This window comes from Phyllostomus hastatus, unplaced genomic scaffold (genome assembly GCF_019186645.2).
Source record: "Phyllostomus hastatus isolate PE091 unplaced genomic scaffold, TTU_PhHast_1.1 phas_scaffold_1674, whole genome shotgun sequence".
Lineage (NCBI taxonomy): Eukaryota > Metazoa > Chordata > Mammalia > Chiroptera > Phyllostomidae > Phyllostomus > Phyllostomus hastatus.
In genome coordinates this window covers 211209-228737 of record NW_025334011.1, presented here as the reverse complement: position 1 = coordinate 228737, position 17529 = coordinate 211209, and the positions used below count along the sequence as shown (strand labels likewise).

Below are 17529 nucleotides of genomic sequence, written 5' to 3'. Positions count from 1 at the left end.
ATTGTGCTGCTGTAGACATTGGGGTACATAAGTCTTTTGAATTGGTGTTTTATAATTTTAGGGTATAATCCTAGAAGTAGAATTGCTGGGTCAAAGCCAGTTCCATTTTTAGTTTCAACTAGAATAAGAGCTCCTTGAAGACTAGCAACCCTGCTCACACTCAGCAAAAGTGCCCATTCCTTCAATCAGGCATAACAAATGATGCACATTTAAGCCCAAATGCTACATTGATAGTTAAATTTTATAACAATGTTTCAGAGGATTAATACAAGGGCATTTCATATAATCAACTACAAATACATGTACTCAGAAAGATCTGGTTTTAAATGGAATTTTTTGAAATTAACAAATAATATAGATTTTGTAAGTTATTTAATGTATTGGTGTCTGAGTTTCTTCATCAAAAATATGGAGAGGAAAGCTCTTGTGGTGTTTTTGTTACAATCATACACAATAAGCCTGTAAAGGACATGATTTCTGGCATAAAGTTAGTACTCAGTAAAACAATAGAATAATTACATTATAGTGCTTGAAAAAAAGGTAGTTTATATTTATCAGGTAAATAAGTCTCCATGATATTTTACAAAATTTTCACAACAGAATTACCAAGGATTTTGCCTTGAGGCATCCAGATCCCGTTTTTGAGATGCTCTATTACAGAAAACATTATTCCTCTGTATACAAGATAATGAATTTAAGTTAAGGATTTATTGTACTCAAATCAAGTGGCCCTGGAAGCTTTGCAATTTGACTTACATGACTAAGCTACCATCATGGACTTGTTATCTGTCATTTTTCTCCATGGTGGCATAAAACACTAACAGCTGCTCAGGTTAGTGTGCAGTTGTGACCTTTGTAAACCCCTGCGCATGTTCAGTGCTCATATAGCATCCCCCCACGTGAGATCTTGAGGACCCACCAAGTGCTAGAGACCTAATTGTCTTAGATGACTTGGGGACTGAGCCAGAGGGTTACTATCCTCCAAAGATTGTCTTTAGTTATTAGACAATTGCATTTCCTGGACAGATTTCCTTTGTCAGATGTGAATTGCTTCCTTGTTAAAATGTTCCCCAGCATTTCTGGGGAAAGATATTAGGCAGAAATCATTTTCTACTAATGTAGACTTCTTGGAATTGAAACCTACTATTGACTTTATTTCAAACCACATAATTAACATGCCATCAAACACAGTATATAAACAGCCACAAAAGCAGATGCGCCATCAGTCACTTAGCTCCTCCTTCACCTCCTGTCCTCCACCTTGGAAAAAGGTAAGAATTTCATGTATAAATTTGATGTACCTTCTTCTCCTTAGATTTATTTCAACTAGTTTGTGATATATGAAGAAAATATTTGTAAAATATAGTCTTTGAAAGAAAGGTATATAAAATAATAATGACATTATTCTCAATAGTGTTCTCTGATAGTACTATTAGGTTAAAAAAAGAAGAAATGTGTATGAAAATGTGGTAAAAATGAAAATGCCAAATAAAGTTTATGAGTCAAAGAAAATGTAGTAATAGTGGTTAATATTTTTTAGTACAGGGAAGTTAACAGGCTACATTAAAAGATCTAATTCATGAGTTACATATCATCCAGACTGATTAAACTTATCATAATCATAACATCAAATATATTTAACATATTATAAAAACTTATTGGGAAAGCTTTATTCAATAGGTAGTTATAAAGGTAGCATATTGAATAAGGATATCATGAGAGGTTTTTTGGGAGCATGCAGTACTTGAAATGCTTATAAATAATTTCTTTTACAAGAGTGTGTTCATTGAAGTTGTTTACAATTCCACTTATTGTTCAGTTTATAAGATTGTAAAAATTATATTAAAATAGACACAAAAAACAGAATTCAGTTAAAAAAATTAAATTTTATTTTGTAAGAAAAATTGTAGAAGAGGTAGAAGTAACTTGAAAAGGAAAACAAAAAAGATTTTAAAGAAAAAATACATTAGACTATGTATTAATATTAAAGTTTGGCTTAAAATTGGTGTATAAAATGTTACCTATAAAATATAGAAAACACAATGAGATCTTCCCTAGTCATAACAATCTTAATATAATAACATATATTTGAGAACTGACAATGAAAAATTAATTGGAAACTTATAGAAGTCTTAAGCAAAATAAAATTAGTGGGAATTACATAACACCCATGAGAAAAATCTAGAAAACACATTCGCCTAATAAAGAGAAATATTTCAGCCTTAAATATTGCAAAGTATATTTTGCACATGAATTAGGGACTTTTAATAAAAAGTTCAAGGATCTTTATTTCTTTTGTTTATCATTCAGTTGCAATTTTCCCACATATTTCCCGTTACTCTCCCTTGCCCTACCCACCTCCACCTCCACACCCCCCACTCCAACAATCAATCCCCACTCTGCTCTGTGCCTATGTGTCTTCAATATATGTTTCTTGACTTGTCCCTTGTAGCAGAAATTTAGTTTACATGTCTGGGGATAAAGATTGTATGTTGAAGTATATTGGTGGCACAAATCTATTTTTTATTAGAATTATAGAGATGGAACAAAATGAAGTATTTAGTACCTTTTGGTCAAAAGTGTTAACATATATTTTATATTATGCTACAATAATAAGTAGTCTGCTATGGGGACTAAGAAAGAGAACCTGATCCTTTGGTAAATTATTAAGAAATCAGAGAAAACAGAAGTGTGGTGTATGATGTCTAAAGCTATATGGCACAAAGGAAAAGATACGTCATTAGGTGTGCAGGGATGAAGACTGTGGAGTGGCTACAGGTAGAGAACAAACAAATGGAACAGTCCTACAAAAAACATCTGGATAAATGGAGCAAGTGAAATGCTCAAATAAAACCCCAGTCTTATTAGAAATAAAGACATATGATTAAGCCAAATAAAATAAAATTCTTTTATTTAATAAAGAAAAGGTACAATAAACTATGATCTTCTATGTGTACATTTTTTAATTAGTCTATTCCCATTGGATATGAGGATTCATCAGAGCTGAAACCTTAATATTTTGTTCACTGCTTTAAACCCAGAGGCTAGACAATATGACTAGTAAATATTATAAATTTTGAATAAGTAAATCAATTAATAAAGCTTTATTTACAATTTTTTTCTGTCTTTCAAAAATACACAATGTAGTGTAAATGAGATAAAAGAAGAGTGAGGTGGGGTAGAGCTGAGATCTGAAAACTCTGAATGGCTTTCATTGAAGTATAAAAGTTGATAAGGAAGCCTAAGGAGCCATAGAAGTTTTTGACTTTGGTTATATAATACAACTTCTATTAGTAATTTTTCTAAAGTATAGTCACTTTGTTTTTTTCAAAGAGAGATAAGCCTATGTAATTAAGGGAATATATCACATTGACAGCCATAGTGCTTTTTTCCCTCTCACAGGCCTTGAGCACCATGAGGGTCCTCATCCTTGCCTGCCTGGTGGCCCTTGCCCTTGCAATGGAGGTAAGAACATCTCTAAATAGCTAAATGAACATGAAATGTCTTCCCACAGGAAGAGAACCACATCACCAATATTTTAAATGTACAAATAATGCAGACTTTTAGCAGATTTTTTTTTATACTTTTAAGATAATCACATATATTCACTATTTCAATACTGTCTAATGGGGCCAGAAATCTGGGTAAAATGCTACCAGTCCCCAAAGAAAAACCAAATAAGCAAATGGGCATGGGACAAGAAAAGCAATAAACATTAAAAAGAATGATACTGCACAAGTATAATGGCATGCATGTACAACCTATATAAATATACCATATCCAGTGATGAAATTCATGCACCTCTTACCCTGGGGCATTAGGCCAAATCCAACTGTGTCTATCCAAAGATATCCAGAGGATGAAGTATCAAGCAATAATTAAAACTATAAACATATGTGTAATCATAGTAAAAAGTGTTTGATACATATTAAAATACCTCCCTCTCTGTTACCCATCAAATATGTTCTTTCTTAAGGTAAAATAAAAATATACCATTAGAGTTACCAAATGTAAAAGACATAAAAGCAATTACCTTTCAAGGCTTCAAAAGGTGCACTACATTTTATATTTCTTAAATTTGTGAAGGGAATATCACTTCATGAAGAAAATAAAAAGTAAATAGGAAAGATGAGTTAGCTAAGGAAACTAAATGGAGTCTTTTACTTACAGAAGGAAGAACTCAGCATAACCACTGAGGTAAGATTTTTTTATTCAGGAAAAATTTTTCAACCATATAATAATAACATTCTCCAATAATCCAGTTCTGATTTTTTTCCTTTACAGACTGTACAAAGACTTTCAAGCAGTGAGGTAAGATAGTGTTCATTCTGAGGCAATTTTCCATGTTTGGAACAGTAAAACACTGTATTCTCTTTCTACAGGGTTATTGTTGGGCTTTATCCAATGCACCTAGTTATGACATATCAATTCTGATGTAAATTTCCAGTATGTATCTTTAAGGGCAGAATGAATACAGCTTTCACTGTTCAAGCACTTCCTAAACTAGCTTTCTACTTAAAATTGTGTCACTGTGCCCCAACACCTTCTTTACATGAAATGTGCAGTCTTTTTATCTGCCTTGAGCTCTCTCCATGGTGACAAAATTCACCATTTTGACATTTATTGGTCGCCTTCTGTGAATCAGACATTGACTAAGAGCTATGCTATAAACTGAAAAGAGGTTGCCCATAAGAAAGAATAGTAATATGGGAGGTGGGCAGACTTGCAAATGGACATACTTTTGTAATTACAGTACTTACTTTACTGAATAAGCAGTGAGACTTAGTTGTAAATCTGCCTGTGAGAGTCAAGTAGATATTTATACTTGAATCACTTTTAAGGGTCTGTCATTACCTGTTAAGTCCATCATGTGTATACTTTACCTCTTCACAAAGGTTTTCAGATCCTTAGGGAAAGTAATTATTTCTTATAGTTCATTTGAAGCCTAAACATAAAGACATTAAGAATGATGAAGAGAATATATCTATGGTTATTATAATTTATTATTAATATAGAATTCTTTTAGAATCAGATGAGGTATTATACATTATTTGTTGTAATATGAAGGGTATATAGTGATATAGAAAATTAGCACTCATTAAATTCTTCTTATTGTACTATGTTCATTAATTTTCTGTTCTTGATTGTATCTGTCCATCTCTGCTACAGCAGGCTTATACAAAGCAGTGAAACATACAAGTTTCAGTATTATCCTGTGTTTTTGATGTTACCAAGCATAGTGTCCACCTTAACTTATCATTAAGTTAATGATAAGTCATGCCTTCATTTTCTGATTTATATTGTCAAATAAAAATTGTTCATAAAAACTTAACCTAATTTTATTTTTATTTTTCTGAAGGATTTCATTGCACAGGTCAACGAGGTAAAACCCTCATGTTTAAATGTAAATATTTTCAAAATTTCCTCCATTTAATTTTTATAAATGATAACAATTTTATATGATTTGTTTTTTTAGCAAAAACCTAAGAAGTTTGAACATGACAAACAGCAGGAAAAAGAGGTAATTTGAACATGAGAAGAATATATCTAAATTTTTTATCAAATATATAACATATGAAATACTCATATGTGCACGTTCACTCCAAAGTATGGTAAGAAAACACATGCAAATACAAGAAATGAAACTTTAAGTCAATGTATTTTTAGGACATGGATGCATTTTAAAATGTATAATTGACTTGCAAAATATAGAATAAATACTAATTATTGATTTGCTCAGTTTTCTAGTGGCATAAATGCACACTAGTAGATATATTTCCACATTGGGAACTAGGTTCCCCTTATTCTCCAGATAGAAAAGCTGATGAAAAAAATAAGAAGGCAATATGGCACAAATTTTAATTTGATTATTGATTAGCTCTGTAACTTTGGCCCCAAGTTTCTCTGTACTTCAAATTCTTCGTGTGTAAACTGAAAATACTCATAAGCCACTATGGTTGATGCTATGACACAATACATATTCAATGATTTACATTAAACATTTATGTTTTATATTAACAATATTAACACATGCAGTTAATAAAAGGATTTCCATTACACAGATGAGAGAAGTAAAGTGTAAGACAATTGAGTACACAATAATGTGACTTTATCACAGTTATTTATTAGCAGAGCTCACTGAAAAATATTTTCTTAGACTACATAAAATTATTTATTTCATTAAATGACACATGTAATAACATATTGATCTAACTGTAATATTTCAGTCTCTTGTTCTAACAGAGCAGTGGGTTTGTTTGGAACTTAAAACAAATATTTTTCTAAATCAAAATAAATTTAAAAATTGATGTCTCTTTTAAAGACTTATGATAACTACCATCTACCAAGGGAAGTATTGCTGGAAGTTAGCTGGTGTAGAGTAAATCCTTCAATTAAACCACAAATTAAGATTTACTTTTCATTAAAACACATAAAAGCAAACTTGAAGTCATTTCTCTAATTATTTTTAAAATAAATTTTCTTTATGAAAACAATTTGGTCAATTATCCTCACATTATGTTGAAAACCCCATGCCCTCTCAATACCAAACTGTACAGCTGGCCACAGCTATTGAAGGCAACTTGGAAAAGGAGAAACAAGTCTGAAATCCCCAAACATTGATTTCAGTTTGATCTGTGTTCACCTGTAAAAGAAGGTTAATGAGAAATCCCTCAATGAGAATTTAACTCATTAGTGTTAATGCAACCCCAAATAATGTCTTAGCCAGTCTCAATAAAAGATTTTCTTACTTTCCTTTTAGTCAGTTATGGTGGTTCAAAAGAGAGGAGTTTAAATCATCAAGAATGGGAATGATAACTGAATCATGGACTCAAAGATTCTGTCTCTTTCTCTCCAGGATAAACACCAGGAGAAAATCCAGTCCCCTATCCAGCCACAGGCTCTTGTCTATCCTTTTGCTGAGCCCATCCCCTACACTGTCCTTCCACAAAATGTCCTGCCTCTTGCTCAGCCTGCTATGGTGCTGCCTGTCCTTCAGCCTGAAGTGATTCAAGGTTCCAATTCTAAGGCAACCATCTTTCCTAATCGCCACATGATGCCATTTCTTAAATCTCCAGTAGTGCCATTTTTTCAACGCCAAATCCAAAATCTCCCACAGCTTTCTCTGCCTCTGCTCCAGCCCTTGATGCACCAGGTGCCCCAGCCTCTTATTCAGACTCCCATGCTTCCTACTCAGGCCCTCCTGTCCCTTTCTCAGCCCAAAGCCCTGCCTCTTTCCCAGCAAGTGATCCCTTACTGGCAGAGAGATACGCTCAACCAAAAGCCTCTGCTTGAGCCTACTCAGGTGTTTTACCCTGTGACTGAACCTATTGCTACAATCTACAACTTACAACAAGTAAGTCCTAATTTTATATCTCTACTGTTTAATTCATGATGTGTATTGTATATGATATTAGAAGTGAGAAATCCAGAATAAAAGGATAAATCAATAATGAATGGATCCAAGATGCAAGTAGCTTAGATAAGGGTTTCTCAACACTAGTTACACAGTTGAATAACTTAGGAAACATTCCCCCCTAAAATTCTAATGTCTAGGATTTAGATACAATTGTTCTGATTTTCTGTGTAGAAGATACTGAGCATTGGAAAGAAATTATTTCAGAGATTCTGATGTAACCAATCAGTTGAGAATATAGATAAAGAAAATTAAAATGTACTAAAAACAGAATTAAATTTGGTAAGCTGGGTGTGAAATAAAAAAAGTTTTATTATTTTCTACAGTTTTTAAGTTTTCCTTATGTGCAACTAGTCTCCAAATGCATTAATTCACACTTGTTTCTGACATATGTAAATAGGAGGGTAAACAATTTAGATTCTTATTTCATTGCTCATAGAATTTTTAGAAGTGTTCCTGGCAAAAAGTGAATTACATATTGATTTATTTTTTATTTATTTTATTTATTTTTAAGGTTTAAATGATTTCAAAGTTAATGTTTGTCTCTCACTTTGGTAAGTTTTGGGAGTTTGGAGATTAGACTAAATATTAGACTATATATTATACTTAATATATTTCAGCATTTCATTAGCCTGAATAAACACAAAATAATGAGAGAGTCCACCAATACATGAACTTATTTCTTAATTATCAATATGTCAGGGACATGTAAATAGTTGGCTATTATGTACTCACATTAAATGATATATTTTTTTATTTCAAATCTTTTTTAATTTCAGTTATGTGTTACTGACAAATTTAAATGATTTGTTTACAAGTGTCTATGTCCTAATCCTTGATTATTATCATTTTCTTTTTTATTTTATTTTATTTTTTATTTTAATGATTATCATCATTTTCTAGAAAAAAATTGAAGGCAGTTTTTCTATTTTGCAAATATGTTTGAGCTCTTTTTAAAAGTCAACTTGCATTCTAATTTCTATCTTTGGCTCCAAATGTTAGGTTCCAAAAAATTTAATTGTTTTTTAATTCATGGATCATAATAAAATTAATTAGTCCCATGGTAAGGATAAAAAGTGAGAGAGATTCTTTAGATACAAATTTTTAGTGATCATGGTAGACTACATATTTCTCTAAAACAACTCCAACTGATATGCTATTTGGTCTTTGGGGACTTTTATTTGCATGAAAGGGAATATGGTGAATTTGTAATAAAATTTCTCTAGTGCATGAGTCACACCAAAATTACAAATGGAGAAAGATATATGGTTTTATCATATAACATAACTAATTCTATATTTGTTCTCTATTCTATAGAATTGACTGCAACTGGAAGTATGGCATCTTTTTAATATTTGTATCATGCTATCAAAGTTAACCATTTTAAATTATTCTACATGGAAAAATTGAATATGTATTTTTTTATTTTATATATTATATGACATTTATTTTAATTAGAGTTCTACTCATAACATCTATTTTCAAAATTTTAATTCAAAAGTACCACAAAATATTGATTTTGAATTGGAAGTCCCACAAACTTATCAAATATATGTATAAAAATAATTTCTGTAATTGTGCTTATTATTAATATTTCCTAACCAGTCATTTCAATAAATTCATCCTTTATGCATATTAAAGTTTTCCTGTCTTCATTTTAATTTTTAAAACCTAATTAGACTCTTTAATGCTAATTTTAGTTTATTACTGTGGTTAAAAATAGTCATGGAAGAATTGAAATTAAATGGAATGCTTTGAATTGAATATTAAAAGATATCAAAAAGTAGAGGGAAATGATAATCATATGCTGTGTTTGCCCTAGAAAGTCTTGATTTATACACACAGTCCCAGTTAAACCATTACTTCTGTGCCTTTCACCCTCAAAAGTACTCAGCATCAGATGTCAGATTTTACAGTCACCTTAGAAAAAAGTTTCAAATGTGAAATCTGATTTACAGCTTTTCAACACAGTAGTGAAGTGGTGCTTTGAAAGTTATTGGATTTTTTTTTGAAGCTTCAGTTTCCACAAGTGCATACAGCCAATCCATAGAGTTTTATTCAAGTTTTAGTGTGATTAGTGCACTGCACAGTGCATGATAAGTGGTCCCTGTTGATTCACATTACTGACTTAGAGCTGCAAGAACTTAGTTGTATGGTTTTAGCCAGTAATTCCCAATAACAGAAAATTTACAGGAAGCTCTGACATTCACCATCTCTAACTGTGGAGTAATTGTTGCATTATGTTGAATTATCCCTCTACTGACTCCTGCACTATATACTCAATTTCATCCACCTAAATTTACACAGTGATTCATCTCTAAGAATTATTCCACCTTTCCTATCCTCAATGATTTCCTTAAGTCAGGATCAAGTGCAAACCAAACTTATGCTATCCTATCTTCCATCTTTAATGAAAAAATTTTCATCTTTAATGGTAGACTCCAAATCTCTCCCAGTTCTTCAGGTTACTCTATGGCAATTATCATGGAAGTATCCTTACAGCTTCTTCAATTGCCTCACATGTTATTCTCTCATCAACCTGCTCCCATGAAGCTTTTGTTTCTACTGAAACCACTTATTTTTACAATATCACCAACAACTTTCACCTTTCTAAATTGTGTTTATGTTACCTTTTGTCTAGTGCTATTTTATAGAGTTGATCATCCCTTCCAGTTTGAAATACACTTCTCTTCATTGGAAATCCTGAATCTGTTAAAATTTTGGTTTCTCTCGTAACTCACTAGCCAATTCTTTGCAGCATCCTTCTGCCATGTCCCTTTCCAAGACTTTTAGAGTTGGAGTACCCTAGGAGTTAGCCTTACTCTAGCTGATATTGTTTAGTTCAATGGATTTAAGTCCATCAATAGTCTATGAGCACCTAAATGTATATCCTCAAACTTATTTCTATCCTCATCTCCAAACTCATATATTCTACTTGCCTTCTTGTCCTTCATACCTGATTACCTAATATCTCAAACCAGGCTTAGCCAAGCATAACTCTTCAACCAGATCCAGTTTCTAACTTGCTTAAATTTAATTAAGCGTATATCAGTAAGAAAGGCAACTGATACAATACTATGTTGGTAATAGACTTGAATAGGCATTTCACCAAAAGAGGATATCTTAATCACCAATAAACACATGAAAAGTTACTCAACATCATTAGTCCTCAGAAAAATGCAAATTAAAGCTATCATATAATATCATGAAACAACTATCATAATGATTAAAATGGAAAAATAATTGCCATACCAAGATTATGGCAAAAAGAAAGAAAGAAAGAGAGAGAGAAAGAAAGAGAGAAAGAAAGAAAGAAATGCTAAACAATGCTGATGTAAATGTAAACTGGCACAAGCACCTTGGAAACCAATTGACATTGGTTTCCAATTGACAGAGACTGACTCTCTGTCAAAGATAAGCATTTGCATATCTCATGACTCAGAGTTTCACTCAACTATGTAGCAAACAGAAATAATATATATAATGTACTAAACAGATGTATCTGATGTTATTAGTGATAATATTCTGAAGATCTTAAACTAAATCAACACTAATGTGAATCAATAGTATTTTGTATAAATAAATTGTGATATATAATGGAATGGAATATTATACTATGGTTGATGTGAATGAAACCAACTTGGATGGATTCAATATAACTACTATGGAGTACAGTAACTAGACATAAAATTTAACAGTTTTCAACCCAATAAATAGATGCTACTAGAATCTATAAAAAAATAATTTTTCAGTCAAAGATGGCAGGAGTATGTGGGGGCTACACAAACCTCCTCCCAAGACCAATCTGGAATGACAACTAAAATGTGGAGAAATCATCTGGAATAACCATGAAATGATAGCTAGAGAGAAGTCTTATAACCATGGACAGACAGAAGACACTGTTTCACCACAGTGTGACTGTATGGAGTGTAGAGGAGATGTGAGCAGGCTGGCTGGGCTCCCACTGGTGGTAGCTGAAAGGACAGAGGTAAATACCAGTGTGTTGCGCGTGGGTCACCGGCCAGCAGTGACCACGGAATGCTGTGGATGGCTCGACGATAAACACGCGAGAAAAAACATGCACAGAGACAAACTAGTTTCTGTGGGGAAGTAGGGACGAAATGGCCACCCCCCCTAGTGGGGAGCCCGCTGATTTACCTTCTGTACCTGCTTTTATTAGGCTCATTTTGCATAATAATTCAGGTAAAGTACAGTATTCATTAGGGGAAGTAAGGAACTATAGAAAACAAAGAACTCTGCCGGTCTATTGAGTTGGGGGTCAAAGAGCTGTAAGACTGAGGAACAAACTAACTTCCTCCTAAGACCCTTCTCATTCAACTGAGAGCATTCTAAACAAAGGAGGTTTCACAGTAATTTACATGTTCTTTCTTAGGCCTGATCACCCCGGGAAATCCGCACTTCTCAGTACCGAGCTGTACCACCCTGTCATTGTTTCAGGCTTAGGTGGAGCAAGGGAACTAAGGCAACCAAGAGATAAGGAGATTTTCTTCCAGACGCTGAGAACTCAGACTTTGTCAAAGCCGAGGAGCGAGGGTCCATCACCCCCTTTTGCTGCAGCCCCCCAAGTCCTTCTTTTGGGGGGCCTCCCAAAAGTGATTGTGCCTGGCTTAGGTCGTTCCCCCGTGGGGAATCTTACCCGTCTTTGGCTAACCGACCAAGCTTTTTGGGGGTTCAGTTATGAATAAAGCAGCAGAAGCAGCATTCCTGCCAGGAAGATAAGCTTTTGTCTCCTTGCTGGCTCACGGTTCCAAGGGCGTTCCCTTAGCCTTAGCTAGGCGGGGATTTCAGCCTCTGATACCAGTCAGGGCGGTTCCCAACACCAGTGATCAGAAGTTTCCCCCTGAGAAGTGTGGGGACTAAATCCCAGCCTGAGCTTCCCAGTCTATAGCACCAGAGCTAGAAAGAAATCCAGATAACATCAAGCTGTGAAAAGTGGCAGGGTTTCTGTCTGCCATGGAGAGACAGCTAGAGCCACAGAAAACCTCTTAAAGGGTTAATAACATAAAATTTCGTTTTCAGCCACTTACCCTAGGCTTCAGCAAAGGGGGAGCAGAGCAGACTTGAGCCACTTTAGAAAGTTTGAGGATGGTGACATTGGGGAAAGAACTGAGGGAACAGCCACCAGAATCCCTGTGCTGAGTCATACCTCATGATGTAGGAGCCATCTTGCTCAGGCAAAGCAGTCTCTTCCAAGTGGCATCAACCTGAGGGGAAGCAATAGCCCTGCCCACAGGAATTACTCTGCCCCACCCTGTGGTAACTTAAGCTTGCTGCTGATTACAGATTGACTAGATTAATAACTGAAGGAAATAGGTACAGACTGTGGATCACTAGTAGTCTTGAACAGGCTGACTATGGCCAGACTGGGACATGATCTGATGTCACCAGGAGCAGATCCAGAAAGAGAAAATAGTGATAAACACTAAGTACTACTGAGACAAATTCCACTGTGGTCTTCTGCACGATCTGAATTATTCTCTCTCCTGCATAGCTTTTTAACATTCCTTTTTTTATCCTTCAAGTTTGTTTGTATTATAGTTTATTTCAAATCTCATATTTTGCTCCTCCCTTCCCTTACTACATTTTACCTTCTTATTTCCTTTTCTTATTTTTGTTTTAAATTCTATTTTCTCTCTTGCTATGTCTTGTTTCCATTCCACACTCTTACTATTTTCCCCTCTTCAACCTCTCAAAACCATTTTTGTCATTAGTTATCTCACATTCTTTTTCACATTCTTAAAATACTCTTATTCTCTCCCCACTTTTATCAGTCTTTGCTCATTGGTTATGGATATGCTGGTTGTTGTTGCATTTCTTCAATTTTATTTCTAGATCCTCATTATTTTGTATTTTAAACCACAAATTTTACAATTCCCTAGTTCAACTCCATTTTGCCTTCCTTCTGCCTTTTTATTGTTTTAAATTTTAATCTTTCCCTCTTTTAGCCTAGTTTTCATTTACTCTTAGTATTCTTTCTCTCTCTTTCATCTCAAAATCACTTCTTTTTCCTCTAGACATCTCTTAATAAGCTTTTCTTTCATTCTTTTTCCCATCTTATTCTCATCCCACCTATATTAATCTTTGCTCATTTGTTATTGATAGTGCTGTGGTGGGTCCTTTTCTCAAATTTAGTTCTTATTTTTTTCTTCCTCTCTTCTTTTTTTTCCTGTCACATAATATATTTTTTCTTTTAAATCTGTTTTAACATAATACTGCACACTTCCCTTCTTTTAATCTATTCTGTCTCCTTCCTTCTTTTTTTAATTTACAATGTAATTTTACTTTCTTTCTTCACCTTGTCCTTATTACTTACTCTTATTTCTGCTCTTCCTTCCACCTTGTTAAAAGCATTTTTCTTATAGTAGTCATCTCATATTTGTTTTTCCTTTCTTATATTAAGAAAGGAAAACTGATTTGTTTTTGGTAGTATGATTGTGGTTGGAAATTAATTTTGCCAGTGTGGTTTTGTTTCCTGGGAAGTTTGATATTCTTTTGGAAGCATCTGTACAGCATATACAAGACTGGTGGATTGAATGACTCTCAGTAAGCAGACAGAGTGATGGAATAACCAAAGGATGACCCAACAATAATCAAAACCCAATTATGACTGAAGGGCTAACCTAAACAACATAAAGGGCATCCCAAGAGCATCAAGTTCAGGAAATCAAGGAGATGGCACCACTGAATCCCACAGTTCTGCTACCGCAGAAGTTCACACCATGAAGCCATGGAGTCAAAGCAGATCAATCTAATATCAGAAATAAACAAGAAGTGTCATCTAAAATGGAGAGACAAAGAAACAACTACCAACCAAAAGGAAAGGAGGAATCCCTAGAAAGAGTGCTAAATGAAATAGAGGCAAGCAAACTATGAGACATTGAGTTTAAAATAAGTGTTATAAGGATGATCAATGAGCTCAGCGAGAACTACAAAGAACTCCAGGGAAGATACAAGGAACTTATTGAGAAAGACAACAGTAAGAAAAAGGTTATAGAAACTATAAATAAGAGCTAGGAAGAAATGAAGAACATAATGTCTGAATTGAATAACACAGTTAATGAATTAAAAGCAAGTTAGATGAAGCAGAGGATGGAATCAAATCAGAGAGCTGCAGAACAGGATATTAAAAAATTCCCAGACATAGTAACAAAAATAAAAAATACTCGAAAAAAAGAAGAAGGCTTAAAGGAGCTGAAGAACAACATGAAACATAATAATATCCATATCATAGGAATGCCAGAAGGAGAAGAAGAGGAGTAAGGGGTACAAAACCTGTTTGAAAAATTAAAGAGAGAAAACTTCCCAAACTTGATTAAAAAAAAAGTCATGCAACTCCAGAAAGCACAGAGGGTCCTAATTGAGATAAATCCAAAGAGGCACACTCTAAGACACATGATAATTAAAATGATAAAACTTAAAGACAAAGAGAGAATATTAAAGGCAGCAAGGAAGAAACAGACAGTAACATAGAAGGGAGCTCTGATAAGGCTAGCAGCTGATTACTAAGCAGAAACATTATAAGCCAGAAGGGAATGACAAGAAATATGCCAAGTAATGAAAAGCAAAGGCCTGCAACCAAGACTACTCTACCCAGAAAGACTCTCATTTAAAAAGAAGGCAAAATAAGGATGTTCTCAGACAAAATATGGCTAAAGGAATATATCTCTGCTAAAACAGCAATGCAAGAGATGCTAAAGGGACTGCTGTAAGAAGAAGAAAAATAGAGAGAGGAACACAGGTACGTCTTTCCAAAGGGGGAAAATGACAAGGAATAAGTACATATCAATAATAACTATAAATATGAATGGTTAAAAAGCTCCAATCAAAAGATATAGGGTAGGTGAATGGATAAGAAAATATGACCCACACATATGCTGTCTACAAGAGACCCACCTCAGAACAATGATCTTCACTGACTGAGAGTGAAGGGCTGGAAAAAAATATTCTAAACAAACAGACATGAAAAAAAAAGCTGGAGTAGCAATACTTATATCAAACAAAATAGATTTTGAAACAAAAGCTATAATATAGACAAAGAAGGACTCTTCATAATATTTAAGGGAATAACCCATCAAGAATACATAACCCTTGCAAACATATATGAACCCAACATAAGAACACTCAGTAATATAAGGAAAATCCTGAAGGACTTCAATAAAGATATCAACAGCAACACAATCATAGTAGGGGCTTATAACACCCCATTGTCAACAATGGGATAGATCTTCCAAGCAAATAATCAATAGGGATATTGAGGCATTGAATAATATCTAGATAAAGTGGATGTAATTGATATATAGAAACTTTTACCCCAAAGAGACAAAATATATACTCTTTTCAAATGCACATGCAACATTTTGAAAGACAGACCATGTGGTAGGACATAAAACAAGTCTCAAGAAATTCAAGAAAATTGAAATCATGTCAAGCATCTTCTCAGATCACAGTGGCTTGAAACGAAGCCAACCTCAAGGAAAAACCTCAAAATATCCAAATTCATAGAGACTAAATAACATGATAATAAATAATAAATGGGTTAACAACAAGATCAAAGAAGAAATCAAAAGGTTTCTGGGAACAAATGAAAATGAACACACAACAGCCCAAAGCCTAAGGGATACAGTGAAGGCAGTCCTGAGAGAGAAGTTCATAGCAATACAGGCCTACCTAAAAACAATAGAAAAATCTCAAACAACCTAACCCTGCATCTACAAGAACTAGATGGACAACAGAAAACAAAGCCTAGAGTGAACTGAAGCAAGGAAATAATCAAGATCAGAGCAGAATTAAATGACATAGAGACTGAAAGAATAAATCCAGAAGCCAGTTCTTTGAAGATAAACAAAATTGACAAGGCTTTAACTGGACTTATAAAGAAAAAAAGAGAGGTCCCAAGCAAATAAAGTTATAAATGAAAGAGGAGTAATTATAACAGATACCACAGAGATACAAATGATTGGAAGAAATTACTACAAACAACTGTATGCCAAGAAACTTGACAACTGGGTGAAATGGAAAAATTTCTAGAAACATATAATCTGACTGAATCAAGAAGAAACAGAAAGCCTAAATAGACTGATAACAACTAATGAACTGGAAGCAGTAGTAAAAAAACAACTCCTGGCACACAAAAGCCCTGATTTGGACAACTTCACAGGTAAATATTACCAAACATTTAGGGAAGAGCTAACCCCTATGCTTCTCAAAGTATTCCAAAAAATTCAAGAAGAGAGAAGACTACCAAACACTTTTTATGAGGCCAGTTTTATCCTAATTCCAAAACCAGGTAAACACACAACAAATAAAGAAAACTTTGGGCCAATATTGCTGATGAACATATGTTAGGAACAGCCCTGCCTGGTTTCAGAAGCTGTAACTCCCACATGGCTAAGGCTGAGTGGGCAACCTTTGGACCATAAGCCACTAAGGAAATAAAGCTTATCTCCCTGGCAGGAGTGCAGCTTCTGCTCCTTTTACTTCATCTATAACTGGCCCCCAATGCTTGATCGGTTAGCCAATGACGGGTAAGATTCCCCAAGGGGGGAATGACCTAAGACAGGTGATCAGGCCTGAGAAAGAATACCTAAAATCCTGTGAAACCTGCTTTGCTAAGAATGTTCTCAATTAAATGATAAGGGTCTGAGCAGGAAATGAGTTTTTTGATGCAGACACCGGCCCACAGTGTCTGAAATGAGACCTGCAGTGGATGAAATGAGACATTCACACGGACTACTGAGTCTGGTGGAGGAAAATGGACAGCATGTCTTTTCTCTCAAGGGGAGCAAAAGCCTTGGCCCTTGCCGTGACCAGACATTATTAGGTTTCTCAGCACATTACATGATGGTTCTCATTTACTATGAACAGGTTCGCTTTAGGTGGCTACCTTTTACAGAAAACAAAGGAGTCAATGCTGCTAATCACATCACAGAAGAGGGATATTTGCAAATGAAAAGGCAAAAGTGGTTGAACCAGTTACACTTATCCTTGGAAGGTTTAGCATGGTTTTTAGGAAGTTACTTTGCAGTAAATGTCCTCAATTCAGGGTGAAGGAATTTTTTAGCAAGAACAAGACTCAAAATGGCCTAGGTACATTG

General features: G+C 34.3%; 1 protein-coding gene across 1 annotated transcript in view; it reads left to right on the top strand.

Moving 5' to 3' along the window:
• The first annotated feature begins 3414 nt into the window (after positions 1 to 3414).
• Positions 3415 to 17529, top strand: part of LOC123831049 (beta-casein-like) — an 80817-nt gene continuing 66702 nt past the window's right edge. Inside the window, exons 1-3 of the mRNA XM_045857697.1 lie at positions 3415 to 3465; positions 4285 to 4311; positions 6836 to 7354. Coding sequence (XP_045713653.1) covers positions 3415 to 3465; positions 4285 to 4311; positions 6836 to 7354 — 597 coding nt within the window. The remainder of the gene's footprint in view (positions 3466 to 4284; positions 4312 to 6835; positions 7355 to 17529) is intronic.